The 20,319-nt window shown below is 48.1% G+C and overlaps 1 protein-coding gene across 2 annotated transcripts; it reads left to right on the top strand.

Moving 5' to 3' along the window:
* Positions 1–222: 222 nt before the first annotated feature.
* Positions 223–19,740, top strand: SALL4 (spalt like transcription factor 4). 2 transcript variants are annotated; one of them, XM_028828514.2, is made up of 4 exons: positions 223–562; positions 11,235–12,254; positions 14,465–14,745; positions 17,377–19,740. In XM_028828514.2, the coding sequence occupies exons 1-4, from the start codon at positions 433–435 to the stop codon at positions 17,794–17,796; spliced, it is 1,851 nt and encodes a 616-aa protein (XP_028684347.2). In that variant the 5' UTR covers positions 223–432; the 3' UTR covers positions 17,797–19,740. The 2 variants fall into 2 exon arrangements, with proteins under 2 accessions (XP_028684347.2, XP_001093669.2); XM_001093669.5 differs by having other exon boundaries at positions 11,235–13,565.
* The last annotated feature ends 579 nt before the right edge of the window (positions 19,741–20,319 follow it).

Below are 20,319 nucleotides of genomic sequence, written 5' to 3'. Positions count from 1 at the left end.
TTTACTTACGCTCCTACTTTTTAATAAGTACGCATTTCCCCTCATTTTCTTCTCCTCTCCAAGGACTCAGATAGTTGGAGCGAGGATGGGTCCCCCTCTGATTTCGTCTCCGCCCCAGCCAATCTGAGCCCGGATGCTAATTAGCTGCGCTCCCCTGATGAACACGCCTTTGTCACAAGTAGGCCCGGACTACAAAGCCCAGAATGCCTCGCCCCTCCCTGATCAATGAGGGCTTATTTAAATGATCTCTGAGGTCTTGGACCCAGGCCAATCAGCTGTCAGGGCTCATGATAAATCGCAATGCATTATTGATAATAATAATTACTGGGACATGCGCGTTCCGGCCGAAGGGGGGTAAATTTCCCAACTCCAGGAATTTGTGGCGGAGAGGGCAAATAACTGCGGCTCTCCCGGCGCCCCGATGCTCGCACCATGTCGAGGCGCAAGCAGGCGAAACCCCAGCACATCAACTCGGAGGAGGACCAGGGCGAGCAGCAGCCGCAGCAGCCGACCCCGGAGTTTGCAGATGCGGCCCCAGCGGCGCCCGCGGCGGGGGAGCTGGGTGAGTGGGGCTGGGGCGCCCGCCCGGGGAGGGGAGCTTCCCGGACGTACGCGGGATCCTCGAGGGCGCGGGCTTCGGGGAGCGGGCGGCGTCCAGCGCAAATTCAGGAACCGAGATTTGGGGGCTCAGTGCCCGGGAGGAGAGGTCGCCTCCTCTCCCCACCACCCCGCCTTTTGCACGTTTCACACTTTTTTCTTTTCCCCTCTTGTGTAAGTTTCACCCCCAGCTTTCTCCCCTTATTGTAAAATTGACCCCCACTCGCTCCTCCGTTCTCCTCGCTCCCGAAAGGTTCCCTTCTCCTTGTCCTCTGCCCCTCACTTAACTGGTCCCACTCCCCTCACTGGTGTTCCCCCCCTCTCTTGTAACTTAGGTCCCCCTCCCTCGCGTCGCTCTCAAAAGAAAGAACCTCGGGGGATCCTCACCCTCTCCACCAGCCCGTGGGGGCTTTTCTTGGAGGCTGGAGGAGGGGCGCACCCCTGGAAGACCCCCCGGAGGAGGACGATCTGTTGCACGCGCCCCTCCCGGGCCAAGTGGGGGGAGGGGGCGCGACCTCTCCCACCCTCAGGAGCTGGGGTGCGGGCCACCCGCGCTGCGCAGGGCATTGGAGGGAACGGAGAGGTGGGGGAGGAGGGCTCAATGTTTCCCTTTAAAATTTTTTTCTTTTTTGGTTTTCGCCTTTTCTGCCCGGGCTGCGCCGCCTGCCGATCTTCGCCCTAACCTTTCGGGGCCTGACCTCCAGCCATCTTTGATTTCCGACTTCCTAAAAATAACCGCGGCAAGCAGGAGGGTGCGAGCCCCCAGTGGCCGGGGTGGCGGACGCGCGGCAGCCCCGCTGGGGTGCACCGGCCTCCCGTTTTGCGTGGCTTTTCTGGAGCGCTCGGCTTTCCACATTTGCGCCCTGGTGTGAAAGGGGAGAGGTGGGGGGCCAGGGCGAACTCCCGCGGCGGACCCGGCCCACGCTTCCGCGGCCAGCGTTTCCCGGATCGAGGGGAGTTCGGGACTCCAGCCGCGCCGGGAGCGGCGGGGCCAACTCTGTTCCCACTTCATCACTTCACCGCAGAGGTTTTAGGAGCGAGGCGGTTTCCCACTATCTCGTCTCCATCCCGGCCCGCCAAATTGTCGCCTGATAAGTTTTTAGCGTGCGCGTGGGGGGAGGGGGGATTTGTAGCCTCCTCTCCGGCCTTGTTCGTCGCTGCGCTCCCCGCCTGCTTTCTAATTTCCCTGCAGCAGACGGGTGTGCGCGGTAACCCCGAGGACTCTCAGAGCCTATTTCTGATGCCCGGGGTTTCCCGAGAAGACGGTCGCCACTTTTTGGCTTCCGTACCCTCCACCCTTTTTGTCGGAGACCGAATGTAATACATTTCCCAAGTTTATAATAGGTCAATAGAATCCCCCGTTTAACATTTTTCCAGGGCAAATTAAAAGGATCGACTTGACGGAGGGGACGGCTGGGCGTTTTCGGGGCGCCGGGTGGTCAGCGCAACGCGCAACCGAGGTCCCAGGCGCCTGGAGGGACTCTCTTTGTGCCTTGGTTGGGGGCGGGGTGGGGTGGGGGTTGAGGGGAGCGTGAAGGCTTCGTGGCCTGGCCCACCTGGAACAAAAGGGTTAACCCTCAGCCCGCCTGCTTCCTTCGGAGAGGAGGGGCGAGCTCCTGGCTCTGACCCCTCCCCTGGTCCTACGCTGACCTCCCCTTCCCCCTTCATTTTGGGTGGGCGCACACACGTGGGGCTTTTGGTGGTGTTTGGCACCTTTAGGGAGGGAAGCTTGTTACGGGAGGGCTTCTGAAATTAACGATGTTGGAGTTTGGAATCAGAGTCAACCTGAGCTGAGCTAAGACCTCAGGCCTGGCCGTGCGCTGCCACTGCGATTTGGGAGGGAGGGGAGTTGGCTATTGATCACCAGGGTTGTCGCGGACAGCCCACCCGGCCTGCGCGCGGGCGCCCCCTGGAGGCCCAGCTTGAAGCATAGCCCTTTGCTGGGAGGCGGGGTCCCTTCGCAGGTGCTGGCTCACACCTGGTGGATGGGACCGGTTGCGGGGGTGAATGGAGAGTACTGGGCTGGGCCAAGGAGGCACCCCAGGGGATTCGTGCCCGTCGCCTGCGTGATCGCCGTCTGTGCCCGCTGTTCTTTGCCAAGTCTGGAATTCTTGGTAATAACTCCTGGCGGCTAGAATGTGTTTGCAGAGCCTCCAATATCTTCCTTGGGACAGAAGGTTGTTTTCCCAAGCAGTGCGTTTGTAATGGCTGCGTTTGGGTTGTTTGCATTTCATCTGCCTAAAATTATATAGTTAGATATATAATTCAGACATATATACCTAACTTGGATGTATATGTCTCACATGATTTTTTAGAATGCAGATTGAGCTGGTCTTATTTTGCAAAGCCATTCGAGAATACAGTTTTCGAGGGAGGAAAATGACGTCTGGCGATCAATTAACAGATCAAAAAATCTGCAGGTGGTCGCGGGGCTAACACTACATACAGGAAAAATTAGCATTTTCTCAAAAGAGTTTCAAATGCCCTTTGTGCTAAACTGGATTACAAACATCAACGATTAGGATTCCCAAGTTTCGAACGACTTCCTATTTCCAATTACTCACCAAAATGACCCAGGCTGGCTAGAAGGATTTTGAGGTTAGTTAACGTTTCAGGCCAGCTTTCTACGTTAGATTTCATCTGGGTTTCCCATAGGGAGAGAAGCTACAATTTGCCAAACAGCTCCTTTTGTTGAATACAAATGTGCAGTGCGCAAGCAAATGATACTTTGTCATTCGTGCTGCTGTTAGTGAGTTTCCTCCTGGGCTGTGGGTTGGGGAACCATCTTGGGAGGCAGAAGGCAGTTAGCATTTCCTTTTTTTAAAATGTGAAGTTTACGTTGATGCCTAGGAAGTCAGGTTTTAGAATGGGATCCGCATTCCAGTGTGGCTGTGTGACTTTCAGCTGTGTAACCTTGAAGACAGCTTGGTGTTTTTTTTCTCTGAGTTTTTGGGCTCCTCCTCTATATAGTGGTGATAAAATGCCCTGTTTAGATAATTTCAACTGTAGAAGGGCTACTATGAATTGGGAATGTGATCAGTACTAATTTTGTTCAAAATACCAAAATGTTTTTATTTGTGTTTATTGTGTCAAGATGGTGTTGAGCTGCCAGTTGAGACAATTTAGCAGAAACGGCAGTGTGCTGCCCGCCAGACACCTGGCTGGGGACTTGAGTGCGCTATCTTGAATTCAAGAAATTAAAGACCAAAATTGATAGTCATATTTTTACTCATTTTAAATTGCAGCACCTGTTTGAAATGGCTTTGCCTGTGGTGTCTTGTCCTGCTTGATGTTCCATGGTGCCTTGTTCTACCTCGCCCCAGAGTTCAAGGAACTGTTTTTTTTTTTTTTTTAAATAGCCTTAGGCCAGTTGGTGATTTGATGAGATTTTCTTTTTGGCATCTTTGACAAGGGAGCCATGATTGGTGCTTGGCGGGTTGGGTTTGGTGGCTTCTATTCTGCCATCTTAAATGTTGGGATGTGTCTTCACGTGGTTTAGATGAAGAGGTCCCAGAAATAAAACAAAGTTGGAGTTTGGTTGGCTTCTCTGGGTTGTACTACCCTGGAAAAATGAATGGCGAAAAGACTTCCAGAAGTTCTCTCTTCCTCATCACCTTTAGCCTACAGTACTTTTGACTATTTTTTTAAATGTCTAAACATTTTTAAAAGCCACTAAATCCAGATAAGAACTGCATCGCCAGTCACCGCAATCCCCCCCAATCCCCGCCCCAGCGAATTGTATGTCGTGTCAGGTTTTGTTCAGGGGGACTCTGGAGACAGGCAACAAAAACCCCTGCCCTGATGGAGTTTACAAACTTGCCTGATCTCTAGTTGGGGCAGAGTGGGACACTTCCCTAACCTTGGAAGCAAAAAGAGGTCACACGCCTTAGTGCCTAGGAAACTTTCTTTGAGCCATTTACTCTTTTTTTTTCCTCTCCAACAGAATCCCTGAGTTTTGGTTCAAGGCTGTTTGAAACTTTGCCTTTTTTAGATGTTAACTAGGTAGAAACTTAAAGTCTAATTTGCCTTCTATGACTTGAGTTGAAGGCTTTTTGACTGCTAAAATTAAACTGCTAAAGAGGCACTTTTCTTTCAACTGGTTAAATACTTAAGAAGGCACATAATTTCCTTTTGTTTTTTGGTAAGCAATTATCCTGGGGGTGGGGGAGGGTAGAAGATGTGTGCTTTACATAATCTACTCATTGTAGTTCTTTAAATGTAGGAATGAAAAAAAGATAAGCTTGAGTCATAATGCTTTTATCAAGATATACATACGGGTTTTACTTTTAAGCATTTCAGTGTCTCCACAATTTGATTGGTCACTAGTAGATGAACTTTCTTCCTATACAATAGTAAGAGTATTTTCTATCCATTTGGCAGTGATTGAATCTAAGACCCCTGCTGGGTTTACTGCATTCTTCCAACTTATTGGATAACTAGATGCTGCAAGATAACATTCCTAAAATTCGGGGTGGGGGTGGGGTGGAGAAATGGAAGAACTAGTTGCTGTGTAATCCCTCTGAACTTTGCTTTTTTTCCTTTGGGGTTAACTTAAGCATGTCCAGCAATTGTTCATAACAGAATCTTCTTACTCCTTGGCAAATACAGTTTCGGTATTTACCAGTGGCAGCCTGGATGTAGGAGCGCTTTTTACTGCACAAGCAAACAGAGCCGCTCCTGTTTTAAGACTCAAGTGGGATGTTGCTGGTGGAGGCTACAGAAGAGGCGAGCTTGTGTATACAGCAAAGGCAAGCTGGTATTCAGGCTGTAAATCACTCTTGGGAACTGCTGGATCCTTCTAGGGGAGGGAGCTTAACCTTTTTTGTGCCATAGATCCCTTCTCGGTGTAATGTATAAAATACATAGACGACCAAGGAAATAAATTACATTGAAATATAGTCATCAAAAATGAAAACATTTTTCACTTAGTAATATCAGCTACTTTATTAATACAATAAATAACAAGATCTAATAGCCCATCAGATAACAAGAATTTCCAAGTTGTAACAACTTGTAACACTGTATGAAAATATTTGTGGTCTCCACTGATGACAAAGTCACAACTATTAATACCACTGTGGTATGTTCCTTATATTCATCATTGAACGAAATGTTGAATTTTAGTTCAGCTAAGTGAAAATTAGTATTTTTTTCTTATCTAATTTCATAGACCCCCTGTTTAAAAATGCCTGTGTTAAACAGAACATGTATCTTTTCGTGTGATAATTTCTCATGACATATATATTTTCACATGTGATACATTTCACATTGGTGATATTTTCACCAATGCTATGAAAACATTTTATTGATATTACAGTGGTTTGGAATACGTCCTTCCAAAGGATGTAAATGTAGATAATATGTTTGTGATGTTAGAACTTTATAAGGGGGGAGCTATTAGGGAAAAATAACTTAAAAGCCTCCATAGAGGGGCAAGATGAAAAAGTTTCTCCCATAGAGGGGAGAGACTGCTCTAGAAGAAACCATTAGGAATTGGGCCACTCATTTTAGTGCCGTTAAATAGTATTTAAGTCACCTCTATCTTCTAACTAGCAAGCAGTATGTCATCTTGAGCCACTTAGTTCTGAGCCTGTTTTCCACATCTGCAAAATAGAAACCAAGGAGCTTGTTTGATTATGTGGCTATGAAGATAAGTGACTGGGCTGGGCGTGGTGGCTCACGCTTGTCATCCCAGCACTTTGGGAGTCTGAGGCGGGCGGATCACGAGGACAGGAGATCGAGACCATCCTGGCTAACACGGTGAAACCCCGTCTCTACTAAAAATACCAAAAATTAGCCGGGCGTGGTGGTGGCGCCTGTAGTCCCAGCTACTTAGGAGGCTGAGGCAGGAGAATGGCGTGAACCCGGGAGGCAGAGCTTGCAGTGAGCCAAGATTGCACCACTGCGCTCCAGGCTGGGCGACAGAGCGAGACTCCGTCTCAGAAAAGTGACTTAAGGCAAGGGTGTCTAATCTTTTGGTTTCTCTGGGCCACATTAGAAGAATTATTATCTTGGGCCACACATAAAAGACATGGACACTAATGATAGCTGATGAGCTTAAAACAAATTGTAAAACTATCTTACGTTTTAAGAAGGTTTATGAATTTGTGTTGGGTTGAATTCAAAGCTGGCCTGGACCTGGGCTGGACAAGGTGTAAGACAAGGTACCTTAAGGTGTAAGAGTATGAAGTATGTTTTTGTTCTTGCTTGGAGAGGTTGGTGGTGGTTAGCTTTTGGCCTCTAAAATTAGCAGAATGGAGTGGTTAATGTTTTTGCATGGGCTTTATTGAAGGTTTTTTTTTTTTTTTTTGAGAGACAGTCTTGCTCTGTTGCCCCGGCTGGAGTGCGGTGGCACAATCTTGGCTCACTGCAACGTCCGCCTCCTGGGTCCTGGTTCAAGCAATTCTCCCAACTCAGCCTCCCGAGTAGCTGGGGTTACAGCGATATGCACGCCATCACGCCTGGCTAACTTTTTTATTTTTAGTAGAGACAGGGTTTCACCACGTTGGCCAGGCTGGTCTCAAACTCCTGAACCCAAGTGATCCACCCACCTTGACTTCCAAAGTGCTGGGATTACAGGTGTGAGTCACTGTGCCCAGCCTTGGTCTCCTTTATTTCTGGAGGCTATAAAGTGTTTGCTTTTTCTACACCCTAATTTATTTAACCCAAATCTTACTGACGACCAAGGTGCATCCATTTTTGTTGCTGTCTGTTAACATGAGAAATGCTGCAAGGAATATCCTAAATCCTTGCAGCATTATCCTAAATCCTTGCAGGAATATCGAGGAAATTCCTAAAACAGGAATTGCTGGGTCAAAGGAAAATTGTACTAAAATGAAGATGTTGCCAGAAGACTTGCTGAAAGAGCTGTATCCATCTATACACTCCTACCAGTAATACGTATTTCCTTCCCTGAGAAGAGAAACTGTTTTAAAAAAGTTTCACTTAACATTCTTGACACATAATTGTCAAAATTGCTTTTCTAGAAAGATTGTGCCACCTAACACTCCCACTTAGTGCTGGTTTCCAGTCTTGGGAAATCATACAGATAGATACTATTTATCTGAGAGTTGGTGGTTCCCAGATAAACAGTTGCCAGGGTTCTGGGAATTGACGAGCATTTTTATCTTGATCATTGAAATGAGGCAGATTCGCAGCGGTATTGGGGCTTAAGGAGAGTTTGTGCTGGTATCTGCTACTGGAACTCTACCTGGAAGTGGCAGCATTGCACTGCATCCTAACACTTTCAGAGCAACTTCTGGAAGTCCTAGAAATAAGACAGGAATGGGTGGTCTACTCCCACCCCTTCCTAACCAAGGCAACCTCCCAGGCTCTCCTGTCCCACCTTAACATCTCTGAGAGGAAAGAGAGTTGCAGTCTTAACAGAAGAAACATGATCAGAAGGGTACAAATGAAGGGTTCCAATAGAGGGTGTGAGAACTGCATGTCTGGGGTTTAATACTGGCTCTGCGGTTTACTTGACATGTTACCTTGGGCAAGTTCATGTCCTCTGTGCCTCAGTTTCCCCTTCTGTCAAATAGGGTAATAGTTTCTATTACAGAGTTGTTAATATAATAACATACATTTTTTTTTTTTTTTGAGACGGAGTCTGGCTCTGTCACCCAGGCTGGAGTGCAGTGGCGCGATCTCGGCTCACTGCAAGCTCCGCCTCCCGGGTTTACGCCATTCTCCTGCCTCAGCCTCCAGAGTAGCTGGGACTACAGGCGCCCGCCACCTCACCTGGCTAGTTTTTTGTATTTTTTAGTAGAGACGGGGTTTCACCGTATTAGCCAGGATGGTCTCGATCTCCTGACCTCGTGATCCGCCCGTCTCGGCCTCCCAAAGTGCTGGGATTACAGGCTTGAGCCACCGCGCCCGGCCACATACATTGTTTAGAATCATACCTGGCCACATACAAAGTAAGTGCTCAAAAGTTATCTGTCAATAACTTCTGTTATGTTGCACAAGTAACATCATTTCTCAGAGTCTCTGTTTTTCACATCTTTATTTTTTCATTGTTTATTTATTTATTTTTTTTGAGATGGAGTTTCACTCTTATTGCCCAGGCTGGAGTACAACGGCGCAGTCTCAGCTCACTGCAACCTCCGCCTCCCGGGTTCAAGTGATTCTCCTGTCTCAGCCTCCTGAGTAGCTGGGATTACAGGCATGCGCCACCACGCTGGGCTAAGTTTGTATTTTTAGTAGAGATGGAGTTTCACCATGTTGATCAGGCTGGTTTCGAACTCCCGGCCTCAGGTGATCGCCTGCCTCAGCCTCCCAAAGTACTGGGATCACAGGTGTGAGCCACTGCGCCTGGCCTTTTTCTCATCTTTAAATGGAGCTGATATGTAATAGGATTGAATGATTACAGTGTGGGCATCTGTGGGTACAAAATCTGAATTATAGGAAGATAATGGGGCTCATCTTTTCACCCATTGGGCCCCCAACCCCTGCTTTGCACACAGTAGGAGGTCAGTATTGTGGAATGAGAGGCATTACATTGTTTTATTGTAAGGCATCATTCTCCTCAGTCCTGGTTGAATCAGTAAATCCAGGCATCTAATCATCTAATCACGAGGTTGTCATCTCGTGATTATGTGTGCTCAGTAGGCATTCTTAGGGATGAACCCACTTGCCTATCAATAACTACCTGTTATTGGTAGGCAAGGCCAGGTTGGCCCTGGCCAGCTTTCTTAACTCTGGCAGGCCAGACCTGCCCATGGCTGTTGTCTCTTCCCCTGACCCACCCCCAGCCTACACATACCTTGCAAGACTTCATATTGTGACCCAGTCTGAAATAAGTAAAGATTAAACCAGTTTGTTAAGGCCATGCTTCAAGATCAGTCTTTCCTGGAAACCCGTTGGTGGACTGTGCTGTCAAAAGTCCATGGATTTGGCCGGATGCAGTGGCTCGTGCCTGTAATCCCAGCACTTTGGGAGGCTGAGGCAGACGGATCACTTGAACCCAGGAGTTCAAGACCAGCCTGGCCAACATGGTGAAACCCCATCTCTACTAAAAATACAAAAATTAGCCAGGCGTGGTGGCGGGCGCCTGTAATCCCAGCTTCCCAGGAGACTGAGGCATGAGAATTACAGAGTTGTTAATATAATAACAACTGAATCCAGGAGGCGGAGGTTAGTGAGCCAAGATTGGACCACTGCACTCCAGCCCTTCCTGGCCTTTTCCTTGTGCATTTGTACTTTGTTTGTTTTGTTTTCAGACAGGGTCTCACTCTGTCACCTGGGCTGGAGTGACTTGACTTCCCAAGCTCAAGCAATTCTCTTGCCTCAGCCTCCTGAGTAGCTTGAACTATATACATGGACACCGCCATGGTCAGCTGTTTTTATCTTCTTATTTTTTTGTAGAGACAGGGTCTCGCTGTGTTGCTGGTTTCGAACTCCTGGCCTCTCAAAAGTGACCTCAAAGTGCGGGGATGACTGGTGTGAGCCACTGCACCCAGCCATGTTTGTACATTTCAAACACAGGTTTTGTTTTAAGCAAAATGGTCATGTTGTATACATTGTTGCGCAACCCATTTCTTTCACTTAATTTCTATGGCATACAGAAATTCTGCATACTTCTTACACTATGGGTGGGTGGGCAAAAATTTACTTCTTTGCTGCTGTGAACGTTTCTGACAAAACAAAAAAACCCAGATCATTGTAGGCTTGTGTGAATGTCTTCTGTGGTTTAGATTCCTAGGCTCAGCTGCTGGGTCTGAGGTATGCCTGTCTTTGTCCTGTGGCCCCAGGCTCCATTGATATCTTGGCGATGGGGTATTCCGGAGAGGACAGCGGGGAGGTGAGAACAGTGAAGTAGTCTTCGCCAGGCGTCTTGTGTAAAGGACGCCGGCATCTGGCTAAAACGTAGTCCCAAGTTCGGAGTTGCAATGTGTAGGCTGGCACTAACCCTAAAGTAAATAAGCCCCAGTTACAAAAGAAATTCAGGGATCAGTGTGTGTGTTTTTTTTTTGAGACAGAGTCTCAAAAAAAGTCTGTTGCCCAGGCTGGAGTGCAATGGCGCGATCTCGGTTCACTGCAACCTCCGCCTCCTGAGTTCAAGCAATTCTTGTGCCTCAGCCTCCCGAGTAGCTGGGACTACAGGAGTCCACCACCATGACTGGCTGATTGTTCTGTTTTTAGTAGAGACAGGGTCTCACCATATTGACCAGACTGGTCTCGAATTCCCAACCTCAGGTGATCTGCCCACCTCAGCCTCTCAAAGTGCTGTGATGGGCCGGGCGCGGTGGTTCAAGCCTGTAATCCCAGCACTTTGGGAGGCCGAGACGGGCGGATCACGAGGTCAGGAGATCGAGACCATCCTGGCTAACACCGTGAAACCCCGTCTCTACTAAAAAAAAAAATACAAAAAACTAGCCGGGCGAGGTGGCAGGCGCCTGTAGTCCCAGCTACTTGGGAGGCTGAGGCAGGAGAATGGCGTAAACCTGGGAGGCGGAGCTTGCAGTGAGCTGAGATCCGGCCACTGCACTCCAGCCCGGGCGACAGACCGAGACTCTGTCTCAAAAAAACAAAACAAAAAATCAAAGTGCTGTGATGATTGACGTGAGCCACTGTGCCCAGCTCCCCCCATATCTTTTACTTGGGCAGAGTCCTTAGCTTTCTCTGTCTTGTTATAGGTGCTCCAGTGAACCACCCGGGGAATGACGAGGTGGCAAGTGAGGACGAAGCCACAGTAAAGCGGCTTCGTCGGGAGGAGACACACGTCTGTGAGAAATGCTGTGCAGAGTTCTTCAGCGTCTCTGAGTTCCTGGAACATAAGAAAAATTGCACTAAAAATCCACCTGTCCTCATCATGAATGACAGCGAGGGGCCGGTGCCTTCAGAAGACTTCTCCAGAGCTGTACTGAGCCACCAGCCTGCCAGCCCCAGCAGTAAGGACGGTCACAGGGAGAATGGCGGCAGCTCAGAGGACATGAAGGAGAAGCCGGGCGCGGAGTCTGTGGTGTACCTAAAGACAGAGACAGCCCTGCCGCCCACCCCCCAGGACATAAGCTATTTAGCCAAAGGCAAAGTGGCCAACACTAACGTGACCTTGCAGGCACTGCGGGGCACCAAGGTGGCGGTGAATCAGCGGAGCGCGGATGCCCTCCCTGCCCCCGTGCCTGGCGCCAACAGCATCCCGTGGGTCCTCGAGCAGATCTTGTGTCTGCAGCAGCAGCAGCTACAGCAGATCCAGCTCACCGAGCAGATCCGCATCCAGGTGAACATGTGGGCCTCCCACGCCCTCCACTCGAGTGGGGCAGGGGCTGACACTCTGAAGACCTTGGGCAGCCACATGTCTCAGCAGGTTTCTGCAGCTGTGGCTTTGCTCAGCCAGAAAGCTGGAAGCCAAGGTCTGTCTCTGGATGCCTTGAAACAAGCCAAGCTACCTCATGCCAACATCCCTTCTGCCACCAGCTCCCTGTCCCCAGGGCTGGCGCCCTTCGCTCTGAAGCCGGATGGGACCCGGGTACTCCCGAACGTCATGTCCCGCCTCCCGAGTGCTTTGCTTCCTCAGGCCCCGGGCTCGGTGCTCTTCCAGAGCCCTTTCTCCACTGTGACGCTAGACACATCCAAGAAAGGGAAGGGGAAGCCCCCGAACATCTCCGCGGTGGATGTCAAACCCAAAGATGAGGCGGTCCTCTACAAGCACAAGTGTAAGTACTGTAGCAAGGTTTTTGGGACTGATAGCTCCTTGCAGATCCACCTCCGCTCCCACACTGGAGAGAGACCCTTCGTGTGCTCTGTCTGTGGTCATCGCTTCACCACCAAGGGCAACCTCAAGGTGCACTTTCACCGACATCCCCAGGTGAAGGCAAACCCCCAGCTGTTTGCCGAGTTCCAGGACAAAGTGGCGGCTGGCAATGGCATCCCCTATGCACTCTCTGTACCTGACCCCATAGATGAATCGAGTCTTTCCTTAGACAGCAAACCTGTCCTTGTAACCACCTCTGTAGGGCTACCTCAGAATCTCTCTTCGGGGACTAATCCCAAGGACCTCACGGGTGGCCCCTTGCCCGGTGACCTGCAGCCTGGGCCTTCTCCAGAAAGTGAGGGTGGACCCACACTCCCTGGGGTGGGACCAAACCATAATTCCCCAAGGGCTGGTGGCTTCCAAGGGAGTGGGACCCCTGAGCCAGGGTCAGAGACTCTGAAATTGCAGCAGCTGGTGGAGAACATTGACAAGGCCACCACTGATCCCAACGAATGTCTCATTTGCCACCGAGTCTTAAGCTGCCAGAGCTCCCTCAAGATGCATTATCGCACCCACACCGGGGAGAGACCGTTCCAGTGTAAGATCTGTGGCCGAGCTTTTTCTACCAAAGGTAACCTGAAGACACACCTCGGGGTTCACCGAACCAACACGTCCATTAAGACGCAGCATTCATGCCCCATCTGCCAGAAGAAGTTCACCAACGCCGTGATGCTGCAGCAGCATATTCGGATGCACATGGGCGGTCAGATTCCCAACACGCCCCTGCCAGAGAATCCCTGTGACTTTCCGGGTTCTGAGCCAATGACGGTGGGTGAGAACGGCAGCATCAGCGCCATCTGCCATGATGATGTCATCGAAAGCATCGATTTAGAGGAAGTCAGCTCCCAGGAGGCTCCCAGCAGCTCCTCGAAGGTCCCCACGCCTCTTCCCAGCATCCACTCGGCATCACCCACGCTAGGGTTTGCCATGATGGCTTCCTTAGATGCCCCAGGGAAAGTGGGTCCTGCCCCTTTTAACCTGCAGCGCCAGGGCAGCAGAGAAAATGGTTCCGTGGAGAGCGACGGCTTGACCAACGACTCGTCCTCGCTGATAGGAGACCAGGAGTATCAGAGCCGAAGCCCAGACATCCTGGAAACCACATCCTTCCAGGCACTCTCCCCGGCCAATAGTCAAGCCGAAAGCATCAAGTCAAAGTCTCCCGATGCTGGGAGCAAAGCAGAGAGCTCCGAGAACAGCCGCACTGAGATGGAAGGTGATAGAGCTTTGGATTTAACTTATGTCCATTTTGGGCTCAAGGTCATCAAAAAGGAACCTGGGTTGAACTTTACAAACGGAGAGTATGACTTGAAGCAGCCCCTTCTATAGGGCAATTAGCTTTTCTGTGCTTCTGGGTAGAGGGCAATAGTAACTGCCACTATCCTAGTAACGAACATGCTTTTTGTTTATGGTGGTCAATGCAAAATGGGTATGGACAGCATACCTTTTTTGTTGGTTTTTATTTTTGTCTTTGAGCCCCTTGGGACGTAGGGGTAGTCTTTCTATTTTGTTATAGTTTTTTTCTTTTTGTTTCTCCACACTGATTCTGTATACGGGTGTCTTAAGAGTATGTTTGAGGAAGTGGCCACTGCTTTTTGACCACTGAAATAAGCCATGGTTCCCTGACTCTGAGGCCCCACTGCCTGATGTAATATTCACAAATTAACCGCTCTTGAAGCAGGGAAAGATGAACCCATTTTAAATGCACGTATCTACTGAGAGGTGACTGTTGATGTCATTAATGGTAAAATAAGGGAAAAGCTGTATCATAGAATCAAAGAAAGATGGTGTCTGGGCATATACTTTAAAGGTAGTTTCTTATGTAGAAATTTGAACTTAAATTAGATATGTGTTTATATGTTGCCCATACCTTAAAAAAAAACCCAAAGTGGTACCTTTTCCCAAGCATTTGAGGCTTTCTTCTTTGTGCAGATAAACAATTCAAAGGAAGGTGTTAATTTCTGTTAAGGTGCTTTCAAGGTGTTAATTTCTTACAAAGCCAGCTCCAGACTCTCAAACTAGCAGGCAGTTATCTGTAAAGATCTCTTTGGCTTTGAAGAGAAAGAATGAATGTTGGATGATAAAGGTCTGGCTTTTTTCCCCTCTGTGTACTAGGTCGGAGCAGTCTCCCTTCCACGTTTATCCGAGCCCAGCCAACCTATGTCAAGGTTGAAGTTCCTGGCACGTTTGTGGGACCCTCAACATTGTCCCCAGGGATGACCCCTTTGTTAGCAGCCCAGCCACGCCGACAGGCCAAGCAACATGGCTGCACACGGTGTGGGAAGAACTTCTCGTCTGCTAGCGCTCTTCAGATCCACGAGCGGACTCACACTGGAGAGAAGCCTTTTGTGTGCAACATTTGTGGGCGAGCTTTTACCACCAAAGGCAACTTAAAGGTGGGTTTGTGTGGGCTTTCAGCAGGATGGGGGCTGGGCGCCGAGTGTCTTCTCCTTATTGGCACAATCCGTGATGAGTTCTTCCATCCTTCCATTCCTCCTTTGGGAGGCCGAGGTGGGAGGATTGCTTGAGTCCACGAGTTTGAGACCAGCCTGGGCAACAGGGAGACAATGTCTTTACAGAAAAAACAAAAATCAGTTGGGCGTGGTGTTGCATGCTTGGGTCCCAGCTAATTGGGAGGCTGAGCGGGGAGGAGGTAACATAAGGAGACCCTGTCACTACAAAATAAAAATTAGCTGGGCGTGGTGGCATGCGCCTGTAGGCCCAGCTACTTGGGAGGCTGAAGTGGGAGGATTGCTTGAACCTGCGATGTCGAGGGTGCAATGTGAGCTGTGATCACACCACTGCACTCTAGCCTGGGCAAGAGAGTAAGACCCTGTCTCTTAAGAGTTTTAAACTCTTACGAAGCTGAAAAGGGCTAGGCACAGTGGCTCACGCCTGTACTCCCAGCACTTTGGGAGGTGGTGGTGGGAGGATCACTTGACCCCAGGAGTTGAAGACCAGCCTGGGCAACATAGCAAGATGCCATCTCTACAAAAATTAAATTCATATAAATAAAAAAAAAAAGAAGCTGAAAAGGATTTCAGAACTTGAAAGCCAGACAGGAAAAATAATTAAGGAAAGCAGCCAGATGCTAATAAGGTCCCTTCTTTAGCGGAAGCCTCGCCTACCACCCTAGATTAAATAGCATCCTATTTCCACCATGGCCTTCTGTAGCTTTCCCAGCCAGATACATTTTTCTCTGTAGCAATTATTAGACATTGATGTTCTATATATTTAGATATCAACTGCATCAGGGTATGGTCTGTTTTGCTCTGTCACGCAGGCTGGAGTGCAATGGCACAATCTCGGCTCATTGCAACCCTCTGCCTCCCGAGTTCAAGCAATTCTCCTGCTTCAGCCTCCCGAGTAGCTGGAATTACAGGCACCCGCCATCATGCCCGGCTAATTTTTATATATTTTTTAGCAGAGATGGGGTTTCACCATGTTGGCCAGGCTCGTCTCGAACTCTTGACCTCAGGTGATCTGCCCCCCTCGGCCTCCCCAAGTACTGGGATTACAGGCGTGAGCCACTGCGCCCTGCCCACAAGTTGTTTTTAACTGAAATTTTTACTTAAATAAGTATAGATTTTCACTGTACTTTTGAAAAGTAATACAGAGATGTCCTTGTATGCTTTGCCCAGTTTTCCTCATTGGTAGCACTTTGCAAAACTGTAGCATAATCAAGATATTGACATTGTTACAATCAGCATATTCAGATTTTCCCGTTTTACTTCTACTCAGGTGTGCATGTTGTGTACTCTACAGTTTTATTACCTGTGTAGGTTTGTGCATTTTAAAAATGTGAACTCTAGGCTGGGTGTGGTGGCTCATGCCTGTAATCCCAGCATTTTGGGAGGACAAGGTGGGAGGATCACATGAGGCCAGGAGTTCGAGACCAGCTTGGGCAACATAAGGAGATCCAGTCTCTACAAATAAAAATAAATTAGCTGGGCATGGTGGTGTGCACCTGTAGTCCCAGGTACTCAGGAAGCTGAGGTGGGTGGGTCGCTTGAGCCTGGGAGGTTGAGGCTGCAGTGAACCGTGCCACTGCACTGTAGCCTAGGTGACAGATTAAGACTCAAGGAAAAAAAAAATAAGTTAACCCTGGCACTTGGATCAATGCCCAGCATATAGTAGGTTTTCACATAGGTACACCCATGATTGGTGGAGCAGAGACAGTTGGAGACTATAACCCCATCTTGGTTGTTCTGGGGAGGAATGCTCATTAGGTGATATAAGAAATCTGATTTTCTAAATATAAAGTGCAGACTTAAGATGGTTTGATTTAGAATGGTACAAAAGTGAGATGCATTCAATAGATATCAGACTTTGGGTACCCACACAACCATTCTGTTTCTAGTTTTCAGTACAGTATTCAATCACATGAGCTATGAGCTAATTTTTTTTTTTTTTGAGACGGAGTCTTTTGCTCTATCACCCAGGCTGGAGTGCAGTGGCATGATCTTGGCTCACTGCAACCTTTGCCTCCTAGGTTCAAGCGATTCTCGTGCCTCAGCCTCCCGAGTAGCTGGAATTACAGGCATGTGCCACCATGCCCGGCTAATTTTTGTATTTTTCGTAGACAGGGTTTCACCATGTTGGCCAGGCTGGTCTTGAACTCCTGACCTCAAGTGATCTGCCCACCTCGGCATCCCAAAGTGCTGGGATTACAGGCGTGAGCCACTGTGCCATGCCTACATGAGCTATTTCAATGCTTTATTATAAAACAGTCTTTGCATTAGATGATTTTGCCTAACTGTAAGCTAATGCAAATGTTCTGAGTGTGTTTGAGGTAGGCTAAACTGAGCTATGATGTTTGGCTGGTTAGGTGTATTAAAAGCATTTTAGACTGAGAATATTTTCTACTTTCAGTGAGTTTATCCGGGCATAACCCCACTGTAAGTCGAGGATCATCTATATGTTAAAACACTGGGTAGAATGAAATCCATATGCAGATTGATTCTTGGCTTGCCAGTGAGCTTCAAATCTCTATTTTGATAGGGAACCTTTCTGTCCTGTTCCCGTAGGTTCACTACATGACACACGGGGCGAACAATAACTCAGCCCGCCGTGGAAGGAAGCTGGCCATCGAGAACACCATGGCTCTGTTAGGTACGGACGGAAAAAGAGTCTCAGAAATCTTTCCCAAGGAAATCCTGGCCCCTTCGGTGAATGTGGACCCTGTGGTGTGGAACCAGTATACCAGCATGCTCAATGGCGGTCTGGCTGTGAAGACCAATGAGATCTCTGTGATCCAGAGTGGAGGGGTTCCTACCCTCCCTGTTTCCTTGGGGGCCACCTCCGTTGTGAGTAACGCCACTGTCTCCAAGATGGATGGCTCCCAATCGAGTATCAGTGCCGATGTGGAAAAACCAAGTGCTACTGACGGCGTTCCCAAACACCAGTTTCCTCACTTCCTAGAAGAAAACAAGATTGCGGTCAGCTAAGCAAGGGAGAACTTGAGTGGAAGGAGCAATGCAGACACCGTGAAATCTCTAGAATCTGCTTTGTTTTGTAAGAACTCATCTCCTCCTGTTTTCTTTTTCTTACTGATATGCAAATGATGTTTACGATGGTTGTGACCACAACCTCAGGCAAGTCCTACAATCACAATTGTTGCTATGCTGCTTTGCAAAAAGTTGAAAAAATAAAAAAATTCATACCAAAACAAATACAGACTGTTTTTTTTTGAGATGGAGTCTCGCTCTATCACCCAGGCTGGAGTGCAGTGGTATTGATCTCGGCTCACTGCAACCTCCCCTTCCCGGGTTCAAGTGATTCTCCTGCCTTAGCCTCCCGAGTAGCTGGGATTATAGGCGCGTGCCACCACGCCTGGCTAATTTTTGTATTTTGAGTAGAGATGGGGTTTCACCATGTTGGTCAGGCTGGTCTCGAACTCCTGACCTCGTGATCCACCCGTCTTGGCCTCCCAAAGTGCTGGGATTACAGGTGTGAGCTACCATGCCTGGCACTTTTTTTTTTTTTTTTTTTTCAATTTTGGAAAGAAGCGGGTCTTGCAAAGTAGCTTTGTTACTTGTAACAGACGTATACATAGAACCTTTGTACAACCTAGAATGACTTTTTCCAAAGACTTACCTATTTCAAGGTAGAATTGTTGGAACTTACTGAACAACAGTGGAAAAGACAACTACACAGCCTAATTGAGGGGAGAGGGGTACTGTATACTTATATGGTAACTGGACGTGGGTAAAAGGACAAGGTCTGTCATCTCTTTAGGGACCTGTTTTATATGCCCCAATCCTGTCCCCATCTTGTTTGTTTTTTTTGAATGTACTTAAAAAAGGAACAACAACAAACTAGGGTTGTAGAATTATAAAATTGCTTCAACCTTAGAACCTTAAGTAGGAGGCCCTCAAATGGACTTAACGTTAGTCCTTAGGGAGTCAATGTATGTGTTGCTGCTTATTTAAATAAAGTTCAGTTGGAGCCCCGAGAGTGCCAATGTTTTCCCCACACCTCTTAGATGCCTTCCTCTTCCCGAACCCCAGAAGAGGTGGGCACCTGAGCGGGGAATCTCAGGTGACTTAGTTTGCCAGTGCCTACTCTATTGAAGAACTGGGTTTTCATGCTCGAGGAGAAACTCGTGGAAGGGCGTGTTTCCCATCACAGGTTCACATACTGATTGTTTTTGTTGAATTTCCTTGGTGCGACTTATGCCAAGTAATTATGAAGATTTTTTGTTTTGTTTGTTTTCTTGCTGAATATTTCATGAAGGCTACGAAGTTAGAACAGGCAAGTCCTGGGTGTGAAAGCTTTAATTTATCTACCTCATTTATTTTTTATTTTTTGTAGCCATAGTGTTTGTTTTCCTGTTTTAAGACCGCTGAAGTATTCCCAGGCCCTGTCTAAAACCTAAGAGTTGATGTATTGGTGGGAAGAGGTGAACGTTCAAGATGATTTTGTGATGCCTTTTTTTGTGTAGTTTCCTTTTGTATACGTGATACTGAGCAAACGAAACATTGCTCTTGGTTTAACAAGAAGGGAGAAAGAAAGAAAAAAAACTAACTTCTGGGAGAAAAGTCTTTCCCCTCTATGTGGAAGGTCCTGATGGAAATATGCATCCAAGACGAATAGCCAAAGTGTTGTTCTTCATCGTTGCACCTGACTTTAGGATCCCGCCCCCTCCCTCCCCCCTTTTTTTTTTTTTTTGCCAAGTTGTGCCTTTCCTTCTGGAATTGTAAGTGAACACGATAATAGTACCTGTTTACACTGTGAAGTGGATATTGTTACAGAAAACACACCAGTGGCTTTCTCACTGTTGAGCTAATAATGCCTTGTGAATGTATGATCCACAGAGAAACCCCTGTAGTTGTACCTGCTGATGCTGTCTGTCTGTTGGAAAATAAATTTTGAATGTTTTTTTTTTCTCACCCAGGTGTATATGGAAGTTTTTCTGGTACTTTCTGTTCTATACCTGAGAATGTTTACTTGACAATCACTGCCAGCTGCCTCGTGACACTCTTGTTCCTACAGTCAAAAAGATGCAGACGTGGTTATGTCCATGCTTGCCTCACTTTTCTTTTCTTTCTTTTTTTTTTTTTTTTTTTTGACAGTTTCCCTCTTGTTGCCGCTGGAGGGCAATGGCATGATCTTGGCTCACTGTAACCTCCGCCTCCCGGGTTCCAGTGATTCTCCTGCCTTGGCCTCCCAGTAGCTGGGATTACAGGCATGCACCATCACGCCCGGCTAACTTTGTATTTTTAATAGAGACAGAGTTTCACTATGTTGGTCAGGCTGTTCTTAAACTCCCGACCTGAGGTGAACCTGCCCATCTCGGCCTCCCAAAGTGCTGAGATTACAGGCATGAGCCACCATACCCGGCCTGTTTTTTCTTTTTTTAAGACGGGGTCTCACTCTTTCACCCAGGCTAGAGTGCAGTGGTATGATCTCAGCTTACTGCAGCCTTGACCTCCCAGGCTCAAGGGAGTGCACTGGCTCGATCTTGGCTT

This window comes from Macaca mulatta, chromosome 10 (assembly GCF_049350105.2).
Source record: "Macaca mulatta isolate MMU2019108-1 chromosome 10, T2T-MMU8v2.0, whole genome shotgun sequence".
Classification (NCBI taxonomy): Eukaryota; Metazoa; Chordata; class Mammalia; order Primates; family Cercopithecidae; genus Macaca; species Macaca mulatta.
This window is presented reverse-complemented; position numbering and strand designations above follow the sequence as displayed.

Coding starts and splice junctions, on each gene's coding strand:
- SALL4 (XM_001093669.5), top strand. CDS start 433: ATGTCGAGGCGCAAGCAGGCGAAACCCCAGCACATCAACTCGGAGGAG. Junction 13,566..14,464: donor CAGCCGCACTGAGATGGAAG/GTGATAGAGCTT, acceptor TCTGTGTACTAG/GTCGGAGCAGTCTCCCTTCC. Junction 14,746..17,376: donor CCACCAAAGGCAACTTAAAG/GTGGGTTTGTGT, acceptor CTGTTCCCGTAG/GTTCACTACATGACACACGG.